Raw genomic sequence first — 17,615 nt, 5'->3', positions numbered from 1 at the left:
AATTAAAGATGGATTCTTTTTTTAATTTGAAGTGGCCTGAATATGCAGTGATTTTTTTTTAATAATAGATTTTTATTAAATTTTTTAAAAAGAAAAAAAACTTTTTGGTATCAGGTTCATGTACAAGATAGTCATTACACATCCAAAATTTCAAGAAATTTGCAATACAGACATCAATCCATAAAAAAAGAAACTAACCGACTACCCCCCTTTCCCCCCATTTATACAATACGCAGTCCATTTAGATCTCTCCAAGCACCTTTTAAATTCCTTGCTCTTTTACCCAACTACTCAATTCCTTTTCTCATTTCTTACAATTATTTATGTTCTAAGTGAGCAGATTCTTAAGGCACACTTCAATCCTTTAATTCTTAAACCTAGGGTACTAAGCCCATAGCCAATCCTGAGACAGAGCTAAAAAAAAAGAAAAAAACTTAAACAGCCACATCTTTATGTTCTATTATTAGCCCCATTATTTGTGTATGTCATTGACTAAATAATTTCTTAAAGGAGAAAAGTGTACAAAAAGATTTTTGTAACAGCCTAACCTCCGTCTTTCATGCATCAAAACCCAAGCCATCTAAGATTTTGTACTTGTATTTTCATTACAAAAGGCAAGAGAAAGTGTATAGGTAGACTTAGCTTAACCAATAGTTTAAGTTTTGAAATTTAACAGATTTACAAAGTTTCCTCTACCTCCCTAGTGTTTCCATGTTAATCCTAGAAGATACCTTGTCTCAACAACTTTCTAATACTTTTATTTAAAGGAAAGAATTCCAAAGAAGAAAATAAAGGGTGAGAAGGAAAATAGAAGACTACAAAGACCCATTTGCCACACTCTGTCTAGTAACTGCATGAAACAGAAGGAGGCATATTAAGCCTAGTTTCTTTCCAGATTCTCTAAGTTTTTTGTTAAAGCAATTTAAATAGCATTTAGAACATGGACATATAAAAATCCCAATATATCCTATATACCAGCCTTATCAAGGGCTTTTATGTGGCCCATGTCAACAATTTAAAACCACCTATCTTGTACATAAAAGAGAAAGGACAGTGGATCTTGTAAAGACCAAAGCTTGTACAGGTGTAACTTCTAAAGAGCCAGCTAATTGCTTAGCTTCCCTTGTTGTTCTAACAAGTATCCATTCATTGTTGATGTACACATTTAATATAAAAGGAGCATTCCATTTACAGCAGATGGTGGTTTGAGCATAACCACAATCTACAGTTTCTTACAAAAAAGGAAACTATTAGTTCATCTAAGATCTTCAGCATAGTTCAGCCACTTGGAACAGGATTTTCCTAGCTTTTAGGCTACTTTGGGGTGACCCCTTCCCCCCCAAACCACTCCAGAGCAGTTTTTTCCATCAAAAACTGTCACATGGTTTAGAGAGGTTGCCCCCTTTCCCCCTCAGTTTGTTACTTGCCACTGCGAAAAACAGACTTTTTTCCTGCTAGCTGTTCAACTTTCTGTTGGATTGCTTTGTAGTTGGTGTTAGTTGTTAATAGTTAAAGTTGTAGTTTATAGAATCATAGAGTCAGGGTTGGAAGGTGCCTCCAGCATCATCTAGTCCGACCCCCTGCACAATGCAAGAAATTCACAACTACCTCCTCCCCACGTCCCCAGTGACCCCTGCTCTATGCCCAGAAGATGATGCTTCCTGACCCCAAATGGTGATTAGCATTACCCTGGGCATGTAAGAAGGGGCCACGATAACTAAGTACTGATGTAACCCTTCCTGTCCTCCCCCTCATGATCTGCCCAGGTTCACAGAATCAACATTACTGTCATATGGCCATCTAGCACTGCTTAAATACCTCCAAAGAAGGAGAGCCCACCACCTCCTGAGGAAGCCTGGCAACCAATGCAAGCTGTATTGGTTGCCAGTGGAGTACCGGATCAGATTCAAGGTTCTGGTATTGACCTATAAGGCCCTGTGCAGACTGGGACCACTTAAAGGTCACTGTAGTTCAACAGAAACCTTTCAAAAATAAAATCCAGCGGGAAGCTGCTGAATTGGAATTCATATGTAAATTTGACTCAGTCAAGCTGGGATTGAATAGAGTCTATGAATGGTTATCTCATTATCAGAAGTAACTGACTTCCTTAACAGAAGCAAACTGATCTCCATATCAGAAGCTACTGTTTGCATCTACTCCGCCCTCCCCTCTCCACCTATATATCTGACCAGTTTCTTCTTGCCCTCCATGCATCTGACGAAGAGAACTGTGATTCTCGAAAGCTTATTCTACAATAAAGTTGGTTAGTCTTAAAGGTGCTACTGGACTCTTTTTGATTTTGCTACTACAGACTAACAAGGCTAATTCCTCTGCATCTAACTGTCAGGAAGTTCTTCCTAGTGTTAGCTGAAAACTCTTGATTTAATTTCAAGCCGTTGGTTCTGGTCCGATCTTTTGGGTCATTGGAAAACTCCATGCCATCTTCTATATGACAGCCCTCCAAGTACTTGAAGACAGTTATCATATCACCTCTCAATCGTTTCCTCTCAGGCTAAACATATCGAGCTCCTTCAACCTTTCCTCATAGGACTTGGTCTCCAGACCCCTCACTATCTTCATTGCCCTCCTCTGGACATGTTCTAACTTGTCTATATTCTTAAATTGTGGTGCCCAAAACTGAACACAAAACTCTAGGTGAGGTCTAACCAGAGCAGAGCAGAGCGATACCATCACTTCGCATGATCTGGACACTATACTTCTGTAGATACAGCCCCAAATTGCATTTGCCTTTTTAGCTACCACATAACACTGCTGACTTATGTTCAGTGTATGGTCTACTAAGACCCCTAGATCCTTTTCACACATTCTACACCAAGACAAATCTCCTCCATCCTATAATTATGCATTTGATTTTTCCTACCTAAATGCAGAACTTTGCATTTATCTCTGTGGAAATTCATTTTATTTGTTTTAGCCCCGTTTTCCAGCCTGTCAAGATAATCTTGTATAGTTATAGTTCAGGTTAGTGTTTAAAGTTTTCTTCTTTTCACTGTGGTTCGTTTTATCTACTGCGGGGTTAGTGAGTCATGCTGCCTTTGTACAGCTTCCATTTTTCCTGGTGGATAAATCTTTGCTTGGTGTTATGATGGACAAGTCCTTGGTCAAAAAATGTGAGGAGTGTGGGACCAAGATGGCCATGACTGACGGCCATTCTTTACGCCTTACATGTTTGGGAGAAGGCCATGTGGTCAACTGGTGCAAACATTGCCAGGTTTTTACACCAAAGGCAAGAGGAGATCGGGCTTTCCAGTTAAAAGCTATGCTTTGGGGAAAAACCAGGTCTAGTACCACAAGACTAGCAGCAAAAAAATCTGCTCTGGCAGAGTTCTCGAATCCGCCGACAACCAAACCCTCCCTGGAGTTAATGCCAGCCTCAGATATGATGTCTGCCGTGGTACCAGATCCAATGGCTTCTCTTCACAGCCGATATAAACCACATTCTTGGTCCTGGGATATGTCAGCTTCAGCTTGGTTGGCAGTTGTGTAAGCAGTTTTACATCTCTCTTCTTCTGAGAGCATCACCCCACCTTCTTGGTGAGGAGGTTGCTATTTTCCCAATGTGGGAATACAGTGAATGAAAACAGGGTTGCACTTAACCTGGAACTGTTATTCATCTAGGTCTGTGTAGGCACACATCCCCTCCTTCCTGCCTTGTTGTGAGCTCTCTGCTATATGTTGTTGAAAGGTTTGTGGCATCACAGGAGAACTGAAGGGGAAAGGGAGTGACCTCTCTAAATCATGTGACCATTTTGGGTGGGAAAAACCTCTCTGGAGTAGTCCAGGGGTGAGGGGTTGCCCCTGAGTATCCTAAAAGCTAGGAAAATCCTGTTCTGAGTGACCAGTCTGTGCAAGTGGAGTCCCAATGTGTGTCTGGACGAAGAGAAGACCTAGATGAACAACAGTTACTGGTAAGTACCACCCTGTTGTACTGAGCTGTGTAAGAGGGCAGTGACTACTATATCTTGAAGATTCCGTAGGCTTTTCTCTGAAATAGCAGTTTTGGTTTGTTGTTCTTTGTGATGCACATCACTGAATACCCATAGGCATCCTTCATTGTCTCACAGCCTTAGTTTCCCATATATAAATTGGTAGCAAAAATTACACATTGTGAAAAACAAAGTATTTAACTTGTGCACCGGCTAATATGTTTAAACACATCTTGTCTACATAGTCAACCTGAATCTCTTCTTCATCCCTTGTTAGCATATAATGTGGATGCTATTAAGTTAGCTAAAGCTATCTCTTCTTCTTTCCCTCAGACTCCAATGAACCAAGCTTCAACTCGTTCACACTGTATTTTTACCATTCACATCTCAAGCAAAGAACCAGGATCTTCAACCATTAGACACTCTAAACTACATTTAGTGGATCTGGCTGGTTCAGAACGTGTTGCAAAGTCTGGAGTAGGAGGTCAGCTGCTGACAGAGGCCAAATACATCAATCTGTCATTACATTACTTGGAACAGGTAAAGCTGATATAAAGTTTAATTCTTCATTTTATGACTACTGTGGAAAAGCAGTTTGCTTTTAGAATGTTCATGTTCCACTCCTCTTGACATTGTGGCAATTTAATAAAAATTCAGAAAAGATTTTAACATGTCTCTGAGTACATTATCTGAGTTAATAGCATGGCAGATATAATTTTCCTTGCACCATTTTACTATACTATACCTTTTTAAAACAAAACTTCCCATTTAAAAATAATTACAGTGGAAATTGTTGAAATGTAGCAATACATTTCCATTTCAAAGGAAGGTAGATGCATTTCATAGAAGGCCTAACAAAGCCGTCAGCAGTTCCTTGTACTATTTTAATACCATGGCCCCATATCTCAACTTAATGAAAAATAATGAGATGAGGTTTACTTTCACGTTTTTCAGTGTTGGGTTAATCCTATCCCTTCCCCCAGTCCAGCCTACTGCTCTTGAAAAGTTGAAACTTAAGCTCATTGAAATTGCAGGGAGAGCAGAATATAAATTGAATAAAATAAATATCTGAAAGATATATATTTCTGATTTACTACTTAATTGTCAGATAGGCTTTCAGCTTATCTGCCATACATTGTATGTATTTTGCTTTCAGTGCCTCTGAGTACATGCAGAGTATAATTATAGTTGTATGGGCTTGTTTCTAACTGCTTATCTTCCAGGCAAGGTGTTTTGGTTGCGAGTTCCTGCAGAAGCCTGAGAATGTGACCTTGCACTTATTATAAAGACTGAACTGAACTCCTCTCCCCCCTCCCTCATTCCCAGGCGATGTGCACCAAAATGCTAACTGTCTTTCTCTTTCAAACAAGGGGGAGGAGAAACTGACCTATAATTGATCCTGCTTTACCTCCTTTAGGCATTCCAGTCAATTCCCTTATTACAGCATCTTGATACTGATATTTACTCTAATAAACATTTTTAACTCATACACTGGAATGATGCAGTAAAGTGTTTGGGAGAAGTACCTGACAAGACCTGACATTAATGTGCTTAGTTCTAATATTTCACCTTTATATTGCTTATTAACCCCTTCCTACCCTGTTCAACAAAACTTGGATTTTAACCAGGGAGGACTTGCTTGAAGCACAGAAAAAATAGATTAGTAACCTGTTGAATACATTATTATTGCAGTATTGTGTTTGATGTGTCTGTATGAATAGCTTAAAGAACATTAACCATGTTTCATGTATTATATCAGAAAAGGAAATATCACACCAACTAGAAACAGACTCCTCCCTCTTCTCAAATTTCAATGTAGAATATTGTTTTCATAGCCCAGTAAACATTAAGAATGATGTCAGACTTTTTTTTATTTTGGAGTTCTGCTCATGAACACCTTGCTATCCCCCAAAATTTCCTTAAAACAGTTATAAAATACAATGACTGGGTATATGTCTGTCCATAAGGCAGACATTCAAGGAGAAAAATGGACAAGAGAAATAAGAAATGTAAAGTGTCCTTTGTTTAATTGTGTACCTCAGACATTTTTTTGGCATACTAGAATTTGAAGTAAAATATGTAGATTTGCTGTAGCTTAATAATGTTACCAAGTAATTGATTTTGACTTCTGTAACTCTAGAGTTCTATGAAGAGCTGCACTCTTCTAAATCCATTAAAGTCAACAGGCTTAGAAGGATGTAAATCTCTTCAAGATTCTAGGAAGTAAATTCATGTTGAATAAACATCCCAGTCCTAATTATTGTACCAGCAGAACTTTCCTAGTATCACAGCAACATCAGTATAGATCAAGGGTGTCAAATACAGCCTGCGGGCAGATCCAGCCCTTCAAGGGCTTTTATGTGGCCCATGAGCAACTGAAGAACAAAAGAGGAGGTTGTAGGCTGCTCCACAGTACAACCATGTGCGCCTTTCAAAGATCCTCTGAATGAAGGAAGGTGTCATGGGCAAGAAGGAGGAATCTTCTGCTGGGCAATTTGAGGCCCCAGGATGCCCTGTGAAGGACAGCTGGCTAGAGGACATGCTCAGGCGAGGAAGCAGGTTGGGAGCTCTCAGTGCAGGGGAAGCTTCTGTCCCTTGGAAGCTACTCCCATTCCCTGCTGTCTAAGCAGCCCCAGGCAGGAATCTGAGCACATGGCTGCTGGGTATGCCCTTCATCTGGGCTGGGTCCCCTCGCTTAACTGCAAGCTGTTGCCTAGTTCCTCTGCCTTCGCCTTCACTCGCTCCCCCAATGGAAGTGTACCTATGCCCTGAAGCCACAGCTGATGCACTGTAGTGCCCAAGGCAGGCCCGCTTCTTAGCTTGCCCTTTCTCCAGTGAGTTTTGAGGGCCATGCATGGTTCCCCCTTTTAACCTCACAATAACAATCCTGTGAAGTGGGCTGGCTTGAAGAGAGTGGCTGGCCCAAGGGCACCCAGCGAGCATTATGGCAAAGAATATTGTGTGTGTGGGGGGGGGGGGTGGAGTAGGTCTGCTTTTCTGCATAGTGGTTGAGTCTGAAATCCATTGAACCAGATGGGGCTACCTTGTGAGCAAAGGGACAGAGGAGCATAAAACAGGAGAGTGACAAACAGAGGCAGGGCAAGCGAAGAAAGAGTTAAGCATTTCTGCAGGGCCTCCCACTCTCCTCCTCTTCACTTCCCCTCCCAAAGCAATTTCCCTTCAAATGGCTGCAGTGCTAGTCTACCCAGATCAGCAAGCTTTTGCAAATATAAGTCTCTCAAGAAACACATTTCAAGTTGGTAGCTCTGTTGGTCTGTAGTAGAAAGGCAAGATTCGGGTCCAGTAGCACCTTAGAGACCAACTAGATTTCCAGAGTCTTAGCTTTTGAGAATCAAAACTTCCTTCATTAGACGCATGGAGAAACATGGTTGCAGAGAGAATTCATGATTTATCTGAGAATCATAACAGGCAGCTCATAGAAAAAACTAAGTCCTTAATTGCATTCTCATTTGCAATAAATGAAAACACGGATTTTACTGATTTAGCACAGCTTACAATTTTTGTTTATGGAGTTTGTTTATGGAGTGCCAAAAAATAATTTGGCACACTTTCCCACCATGAAATCTCTGTCGAGTGATCATATATCCACAAAAAAGTACAGGAGAAAAATTTCTGAACTCAAAACTGAATTCCAAGAAAGATTGTCAAAAACCTACACAGAGATTTTGGAATTTTCCATAATCCATTTTCTGTGGATGTCCATGAGGTTTCAGAGGAACTACAAATGGAAATAATTGATCTGCAGTGTGATGCTTTGCTCAAGAAGAAGCTTTTTGAAGTTGTCATTAGCAAATTTTACCATTTTTGTGGTCTGAATTGTAGCCAAATTAAGGCTTTTGCTTCTAAAATTCTGTCTACATTAGCAACATTGTACATCTCTGAACAGCTCTTTTCTGTAATGAATGTCAATAAATCAAAGATATGTTCTCAGCCTATAGAAACACATCTGAAAGGCATACTCAAAATTGCTACAGCACAGATATTAACTCCAGATTTTGATGCAATAGTTCAGGGCAAGAGGTTAAATAAAGGAAATACTATCAGTGTTAATTTTTAAAGCACATTTGTATCTTGAGTAAAAAAAAATCATTAAGTTTGCATGTGTCCTTTATAAAGTTTATATTGCTGGTACCTGGCATTAAATTTTATGGTACACATGGCCCACCTCGAAAAGTGACATTTATGTCAGAGCCGGCCCTCATAACAAATGAGTTTGACATCCCTGGTATAGATTTTGGAGGCCGAGAGGAACTGGAGGAAGGTAAGTGAGTTAAACTCTGCCCAGATTGGACAAATGTTGGTGAGGAGTCAATGACATGTGACGTTTGCTTTGCTTTGGGATAGGACCAATTCCCTTTAAAGGGCAAGTTCACATCTTGAGAGACCTTGGTGATGTTGCAGCAGGATTTGAATCCAGTGGCACCTTAGAGACCAACAAGATTTTCAGAGTATTGACTTTCGAGAGTTAATGCTCCCTTCAGATGCAAGGAAGAGCCCATTTGAAGAAGGGAGCTTTGACTATTGAAAGCTTATATCCTAAAAATCTTGTTGGTTGCTAAAGTGCCACTAGACTCAAATTCTGCTGTTCTACGGAAGACCAATATAGCTATCTACCTGAAATTATCTTGCTGATATTGTGTCTAGGAGTACATTTTATCAGCTGCAGCATTTTCATCATCTGCATCTCCTCTAGGAAATAGGGACGTACGCTCCACTATACATGCCACAGTATCTATTTGTTTGGATTACTATGACTGTGTAGACTTTTGAAACTTTTTTGGACTTTTAGCTGAAACAAAATGTGGCATTGCAATTTGCAGCCTGTTTTGGTTAACAGAGGACATATTATGGTGATGTTCTGAGGCTGTTTGGGCTCGCTTTTATTTTTTGATAGCCATTCCCCACAGCTGCTTTGTTGCTGTGGGGAACCCAAGTTGAGTCTGGGGAATCTAGACCCAACTTTTTAAAAACGTGCATGTCTAGTTTGACCCTCAAGAGGCAGATGAGATCACCCATTCACTTTCTTTCTTGCTATTGTTGAGTGATGAGCTCTATCTTTCTTTGTTTTTTATTAATTGTTTTCTTCTAATTAAGCATTCTACTGCTCCTTTTTAAAGATTTTTGTTCTGTTGTCCAACAAGGAAAGAACAATGTTGTCCAGTCCAGTGGTCACTGATCTTGCTTAACAGATTTTAAAGGAGGTCATACATTTCTGATCTACAAGAAATTGCCAAGGAGACAAAGGTGTTTCTTGAATTAAGGCTAAAGATTCTGGCTTAGATGTTTTCTCTCACAAATCCCATCAAAATCACTCAAACCTAGAATACTAGTGAGGAAAGGCTAGTGAAGAAGACACATAGTTTCAATTTTGTAAGCAAGAACTTTAGCCTTTAAAAAAGCTTGAAAAAGAAATGCACAAGTTTCCCTCAGTAGCTTGGATCTAGAAAAGTCTTCAGTAGCTGCTATCACAAAAATGACGTTAAAGATTACAGTCTCATCAAAAAGGAAGATACTGACTGATCAACAGGAGTTTTGACTGATCAAAAAAGAGACCCAGTGAAGGGGTTCTGATTGAGGAAAGGAAAAAACATGCTTTGGAATCAATGACTTGGAGCTCAGCATCCCATTTTGGAGGGCTGGAAGACCATATTTTGCGCTTTGTTGATGTACTCCATGTCAGAGGGCAAGTTTGAAGAAGAATTTTTCATTGAGGCTTAAGTGATATTTCAAACTCTACCACTCCCATTGTGCCTGAGAAACAGACAGGAAGCTAAAATGGTCTTTAAGGCTCAATATCCGTCATCCAAGGTGCCATTTAGTCGACTTGGAATAATGTGACCCACTCTGACAGTCTCAAGGAATCATTGCAATCCAGATATTCTTTGAGGGAAGGCTATAAGAGGAGTTCTATGCAGAGCTAAGGCCTACAGTACATATTGGAACAATTCCTTCTTTAATATCCAAGTATGTAAATCTGAAGTGAGATTTAAATGGTGAGAATGCCTGTGGGTGAACTTCCAGAGCATACTCTCATCCAAGTGTAAGAGGAAAACTCAGAATTAACTAGGCATTTGAAGTACAAATCCCCTCATTCTCTAGATGCAGGATCCAACAATAAATCTACCTTACAACCTAAAGAAAAACTCGATTTACCTGAGCAAAATTCTGTTTCATCTCCCCATTTTGATTTTGTTGTTGATTGATCTTCTGCTATTCAACAAACTCTGACTCCAAGCGTAATGCTGATAATGTGTCACATTTGGATTCATCGTTGGAGATGTTAGAAAATTCTCCAACTGGAATATTGTCATTATATAGGGAGCTGAAAATAAGGGTGACCAAATTGCTTAGTTTATAAATACACTTAATTAACCTATGGGAAAACTAGATCTCTTTCTGAGAGTGATGGAGCTGACCATATCAGGAGTAGTGCCATTTTTGGTTGTATAATATTTGAGGAAATTTACCAAGGGCTTGTGAAGAAGTCCTGTTCAACGCCATTTGCTTTAATAAAACTATACTGTACTTGCATTAAGAGAAGTATTGCTTTGCATTTACAACTACCCCTCTACATTGCATGTTCATACGACCACCATTGCCTCTACTCAGGGTGCAGTGCACATTGTGGGTCAATCAGGGATCAATCTTTACACAGTAACATTTTAGAACTCAAGGCCATTCGTTTTGCTCTTGCCTCCTTTATAGCTTTGCTTTTAGACAAAGATGTTGACAGAGACTTTGTGGAGAGGCACCTGCCTGCCCTGGACGAATACAAATCCCTTGGGCCGGATGGTTTGCATCCAAGAGTGCTCAACTTTCTAGAGAACTTGCAGCGCCTCTGTCCATCATCTTCGAGGCCTCCTGGAGGACTCAGGATGTGCCACCAGATTGGGGAGGAGCGAATGTTATCCAAATCTTTAAGAAAAGAAAGGGAGATCGGTTTCGTTTTCTCAGCCATGTCGGATGCTTCTCTTCGCTGGCTCGAGAGGAAGCGGCCGAGCACCCTGTCCGGGCGGCTGATCTGCGAAGATTAGCCCCCAAAACTCCCAGTGAGGGAGGCTGGGTCCGGGACGCTGCGGGAAGAGCCCCCCGGAATCAATGCGGGGGGTTAATTGCCCGTTTGTCCCTACAGAGGCCGGCGGACGTGCGCGGCGCCTCGAGTGCTGCCGGGCCATGAGAAACGGCAAAGAGCAGAACTAGGCGAGAGCCTACAAGTAAGCGAATTCCTTCTGTTATTACAAGCGTACGTGAAGGAGAGGTGAGATCTGAAGCTAAGAAGGCTCACTCTTCCCCTTTGCTGAGTTTCAAAATTTGGTTGGCGCCCCCCCCCCCAAAATGGCAACAAAAAAACCAAAGTCCTGCCCTTGGCAAGTCAGTTTCGGTTGCCTTAAAGGGAGAATCGCTGGAGGAAATAGTACGGAGGGTGGTTGGTGAAGCTATAAAACCCTTTGTTGACAAGCTGAATGAAACAGATCAAAGGGTGGGCTTAATTGAGAGCGAAGTGAAAACCATCAAGGAAGCAGCGGGGGGGGGCAGAGAAGTCTGCTCGGGAAAGTGCGTCACTCGTGAAGGCTACGAATAAAGAGCTTAAACTGGTTGAGAATCAGTTGATCGGGCTACAAGTGGAACGAACACAGACAATTTTGCGCCTCCAGAATGTGAAAGAGGAGGAAAACGAGGATTTACGGGGTCTTGTCTCAGAACTATTGGCGACACCCGCGAGGGCAACTAAAGAAGAAGTAAAAAGCGCCATTTTGGAAGCCCGTCGGGCTACTTTAAAATATGCAATGAAGCGTCAGTTGCCGCGCGAGATCATCATTGATTTTTCATCTAAGAGGATCCGGGACACTATCCTATACAATTCATACAATGCGGATTTGGACTTCTTGGGCAACAAAATTAAGATATTGAAAGACGTCCCATTTCTAGTTCGGAAAAGACGTTTTAAGTATAAAAAGTTCGCAGCTCTTCTGAGAGAACGTGGAATAAAGTACAAATGGTTATTCCCGGAAGGAATCTGGTTCAGCCATAAAGATCAAGCCTTTAAGATATTATCAGAAGATCAACTAAGGGATTTTGAGGACAGGAACCCAGAATTCCAGTGCACCAAGCAAGACGAAAAGGAGAAGTCTGAGGGGGAGGGGGAGGAAACGAGCACTGCGGCTGCAGCTGCTCAGAGAGAATTGCGTCCGGGACCCAGGAGGGGAAGAAAAATTTAACTTGAAATTAAATTGTAATTTGCATTTAGTAAGGTCAACCACTCCATCAATATAATATAAAGCTTTAACTTTTGAATAATAACAGTATGAAGGGAAAACAGAAATGTAGTGTTTAGTGTTTGTAGGGCACCTCCCCCTTTCTTCCACCCTTCCCTCCCTCTCTCTTTTTTCTCTCTTTTTTCCCATCCCTTGTGTTATTGTAGTCTGTTGTAGTTACTGTTTTGTAGGGTATGTATGTATGTAGTAGTTGTATGTTAGATATTGAAAAATAAAAAATATTACAAAAAAAAAACAAATCTTTAAGAAAGGGAAGAAGGATGACCTGGGAAACTCCATGCTGGTCAGTCTGACTTCTGTTGCTGGGAAGGTATTAGAGCAGATTTTAAAGGGATCAATCTGTAAGCATCTGAAGGACCGCTTAGTGAGCCAAGGAAGTCAACATGGTTTTGTCCCCAACAGATCTTGTCAGACCAACCTGGTTTCCTTCTTTGATCAAGTGATGAGTTTACCGGATCGTGGGAACTCTGTCGATATGATTAACCTGGATTTCAGTAAAGCTTTTGATAAGGTCCCCCATGACATTCTAATGGGTAAACTGGAAGGCTGCAGACTGTACTATGGTACAGTTTGGTGGATAGGGAACTGGTCAGAGGACTGCACCCAAAGAGTGGTGGTCAATGACGTTTCATCAGATTGGAGGGAGGTGTCCAATGGGGTGCCACAGGGCTCGGTTTTGGGCTTGGTATTTTTCAATATTTTTATCAATAATCTGGATGAAGGGGTAAATGGGCTACTCATTAAATTTGCTGACAATACCAAATTGGGAGGAGTGGCAAACACCCAAGAAGATAGAATTAAAATTTAACAAGACCTGAATACTTTGGAGAAGTGGGCGGTTGTGAACAGGATGTAATTCAACATAGATAAGTGCACAGTATTACATCTGGGCCACAAAAATGGGAAGTACAAATACAGGATGGGGGATACACTTCTGGGCAGTAGTGTATGTGAAAGAGATCTTGGGATAAGAGTGGACTGTACACTAAATATGAGCAGTCAGTGTGATGTGGTGGCAAAAAGGCAAATTCAGTCTTGGGTTGTATCAAAAGGGTCATTGCATTGAAATTGCAGGAGGTCATAGTCCCTCTCTATACTGCCTTGGTCAGGCCGCACCTAGAGTACTGTGTGCAGTTCTGGAGACCTCACTTCAAAAAAGATGTGGACAAAATTGAGAGGGTGCAGAAGAGAGCGATGAGGATGATCAGGGGTATGGAGACTGAGCTCTACGAGGAAAGGCTGAGGACCTTGGGAATGTTTCATTTGGAGAAGGGGAGATTGAGGGGGGACATGATTGCTCTCTTTCAGTATTCGAAAGGCTGTCATTTGGAGGAGGGCAAGGAGTTATTCCAGTTGGCAGCAGAGGATAGGACCCGAAGCAACAGGCTTAAATTACATGCAGAAAGGTACCAGCTGGATATTAGGAAAAACTTTTTCATGGTCAGAGTAGTTCAAAAGTGGAATCAGCTGCCTATGGAGGTGGTGAGCTCCCCTTCACTGGCAGTTTTCAAGAAGAGGCTGGATAAATATTTGTCAGAGATGCTTTAGACTCATCCTGCATTGGGCAGGGAGTTGTACTAGGTCTGTATGGCCCCTTCCAACTCTGTGATTCTGTTATTCTATGTACAGATCCAGACTGACAACACCATTGCCATGTACTACATCAAGAACCGGGGGTGGGGGGCAGTCACAGCCTCACTGGCCTGTTGTACAGAGGCTAAAGCCATCTGGAGCTGGGCACTTGGCAACAACATCTCACTGTATGCAATCCATATTGCTAGATAGGATAACTCCAGAGTGGATATTCTGAGCAGAATTCTGAGTATAAATCATGAATGATCCCTAAAGGAGACCTATCTCAATCACAGTTTTGCACTATGGGGTGAGTTGTCAGCACTCCAGAATGATTCCCCTCTTCTTTAAGATCCATAGTAACAGAGTAGTCCTTAAACCTAGTCTCCAGTTCTTGCCAAAGAAGAACTGAGGGAAAGGGATTGCTCCTCTGGGATGGTCATTTGCCCATTTGCGCAGAAAAATGAGTTTCTGCATAACTTCAGAGAAACGGTCCCTAATGGAGCTCTAAAGGAGCTTTGAAAAACTTCACCAGTCAACAGGCTTGCGTGCATGCGAAGTCCCAATCTGTGCCTGCACAGAAGAACTCGATGAACAATAGTTACAGATATATACAACCTTGTTTTACAAATTATGGCAACTGAATTTCATTGATATGAATCTTAGCTAATTTTATTGTTATTTCTGTACTATGAATGTCTTGAGAGCTCCTTTGATGCTGAAAGATAAGTTTAAAAAGCTAATAGGTATAAGTAATAATTAATCCTAAGAAGAGTTGCATCCATTTAAGTCAATTGAAGTCACTTGTGTAGCTCTGTTTAGGACTGCACAGTTCACGTGACACATTTGGTAACACTATGTGTTAGCAGTTAGACTCCTTGCTCACATTAAGAGGGCAGTTTATGGATGGAATGTCATAAATGCTGCTCATAACTCCAAGGAACTGTTTGGCCCAGAACAGATGACAGCTGGGCAGAAATCTGGAAAACTACAAGGACATGCGTCAGAGGCAGTTGACTGACAGCACCTCCATGGCCTGGAGAGAGACAAAGATAATGAGGTTTCCTAAGAAAACCCTTGTCTAATCCCATCAACGCCCTGCTGCAGTTCCCTGTCACCCACATATCATAATCATAATTCAGCAAACGATTCGTTTTCGTTTTCTCGGCCATATCAGACGCTCCTCTCCGCAGGTCCGGGAGGAAGCGACTGAGCAGCCTGACCGGGCGGCTGTTCTGCAAAGATTAGCCCCCAGGACTCCCAGTGAGGGAGGCAGGGTCCGGGATGCGGCGGGAAGAGCCCCCTGAAATCGATGTGGGGGGTAAATTGCCCGTTTGTCCCTATGGAGGCCGGCAGACGTGTGCGGCACCTTGAGTGCTGCCGGGCCATGGAAAACGGCAAAGAGCAGAACTAGGCGGAAGCCTGTAAGTAAGCGAATCCCTTCTGTTATTACAAGCGCACGCGAAGGAGTGGTGGGATCTGAAGCTAAGAAGGCTCGCTCTTCCCCCTCGCTGAGTTTCAGAATTTGGTTGGCGGTCCCCCCCCCCCCGAAATGGCAGCGAAAAAGCAGAGTCCCGCTTTGGGCAAGTCAATTTCGGCTGCCCTGCAGGCGAAAGGAGAGTCGCTCGAAGACTTGGTGAAAAGGTCGGTTATCAAAGCCATAAAGCCCTTTGTTGACAAGCTGAATGAAACAGATCGAAGGGTGGGCTTAATTGAGAGCGAAGTGAAAACCATTAAGGAAGCAGCGGGGGGGGGCAGAGAAGTCTGCCCGGGAAAATGCGTCACTCGTGAGGGCAACGAATAAAGAGTTAAAGCTGGTGGAGAACCAGCTCATCGGGCTACAAGTGGAACGGACACAGACAATTTTGCGCCTCCAGAACGTGAAAGAGGAGGAAAATGAGGATTTATGGGGTCTGGCCTCGGAACTATTGGCGACACCCGCGAGGGCAACTAAAGAAGAGGTAAAAAGCGCCATTTTGGAAGTCCGTCGGGCTTCTTCAAAATATGCAATGAAGCGTCAGCTGCCTTGCGAGATCATCATCGAGTTTTCATCTAAAAGGATCCGAGACACTATCCTATACAACTCATATAATGCGGATCTGGATTTTCTGGGCAATAAAGTTAAGATACTGAAGGACGTCCCATTTTTAGTTCGGAAAAGAAGATTTAAGTATAAAAAGCTTGCAGCTCTTCTGAGGGAACGTGGAATAAAGTACAAATGGCTATTTCCGGAAGGTATTTGGTTCAGTTACAAAGATCAAGCTTACAAAATAACATCAGAAGATCAATTAAGGGACTTTGAGGACAAAAATCAAGAATTTCAGCAAGACACCAAGCAAGAAGAAAAGGCGAAGTCTGAAGGGGGGGGGGAGGGAACGAGCACTGCGGCTGTAGCTGCTCAGAGAGAATTGCGTCCGAGGCCCAGGGGGGGGGGGAGGAAGACTTAATTTGAATTGTAATTTGTATTTTGCAAGGTCAGCCACTCCATCAATATCATACAAAGTTTTAATTTTTTAATAATGGCAGTATGAAGGGAAAGCATTATGTGTAGTGTAGTGTTGTTATATGTTGCTGTTTTTTTTTCTTTCCTTCCCCTGCCCCCCTTCTCTCCCTTTGTATTGTTAGTCAATGTAGTTAATTAAAAAAAAATCAAAGTTATTCAGCAAACTTGGTAGCTTTCCCATCTGGTGCTTACCAGTTCAAAAAGCAATATTTTCACCTATAGTCTCTACAGTCTATTCTAAGTAGGAACTATCAACACCTCTCCCAACTTATTATTCTACCTCTGGACAAACCATTAAGCCATTGTTTTTGAGGCTAAGACGTCAAGCTTGCCCCAGGGAACATTTCACCCTATGACTGGCCTCCCCATCAAAGTGCTCTGTGTGTGTCTTCTGGATCGGTACACCCACCTTCAAGTTCACTTGAGCCTCTTCTCTGTGAAACACTGGTCATTTTGCTCCCTCCATGGACCCCTCCTATCTTTAAAACTGGTAACTAGCCAGTTTGGTGTAGTGGTTAAGAGCGGTGGGAATCTAATCTGGATAATGTGGTTTGATTTCCCCACTCCTCTGCTTGAAGCCAGCTGGATAACCTTGGTCAGTCACAGCTCTTTCAGAGCTCTCTGCCCCATCCAGCTCACAGGGTGATTGTAGTGAGGATAATTATAACATACGTTACAAACTGCTCTGTGTGGGTGTTAAGGTGTCCTGAAGAGTGGTATATAAATTGAATGTTCTTATTGTTATTAATTATTGCCCTCCCTGAAACATCTTTCTCTCTTTTTCCTAATTAGCCTTGTGTGTGTGATGTGTTGTTTTTTATATGGTTGCCTTTTATTTCTCTTTAATAAACCTTTCTGGTTGAATATCTGCCTGATTTATTTGAGAGTTCTCTAAGGGAATAATCCCCATAAACATTGGTGGAGATTCCTAGTTACCTCCTCTTGCTTACCTCCTTAATGCTAATTCCCCCAGCGAATTAAGGAGACCTCCTATTTGAGTAACATCCACTGATGCAAATGTTGGTACATATGAAACTAAATACCTAAATGTAACACAGTAAGGCTACAATCCTGAGGATACTTTCCTGGGAGTAAGCTCCATCGAATAGCATGAGACTTACTTCTGAGTTGACCTGCTTATGATTACTTCCCAAGTCTTAGTACCAAAGTAAGTTACATTTGGTTGTTGTGGATTTTCCGGGCTGTATTGCCGTGGTCTTGGCATTGTAGTTCCTGATGTTTCGCCAGCAGCTGTGACTGGCATCTTCAGACAGATCTCTCAGTGTCAAATTGTGG

At 41.9% G+C, this 17,615-nt stretch overlaps 1 protein-coding gene across 1 annotated transcript in view; it reads left to right on the top strand.

The window, feature by feature from the left end:
- KIF6 (kinesin family member 6) overlaps nucleotides 1-17,615 on the top strand; it is a 439,256-nt gene that overhangs the window by 45,508 nt on the left and 376,133 nt on the right. Inside the window, exon 7 of the mRNA XM_054999529.1 lies at nucleotides 4,281-4,487. Coding sequence (XP_054855504.1) covers nucleotides 4,281-4,487 — 207 coding nt within the window. The remainder of the gene's footprint in view (nucleotides 1-4,280; nucleotides 4,488-17,615) is intronic.

This window comes from Eublepharis macularius, chromosome 1 (genome assembly GCF_028583425.1).
Source record: "Eublepharis macularius isolate TG4126 chromosome 1, MPM_Emac_v1.0, whole genome shotgun sequence".
Lineage (NCBI taxonomy): Eukaryota > Metazoa > Chordata > Lepidosauria > Squamata > Eublepharidae > Eublepharis > Eublepharis macularius.
This window is presented reverse-complemented; position numbering and strand designations above follow the sequence as displayed.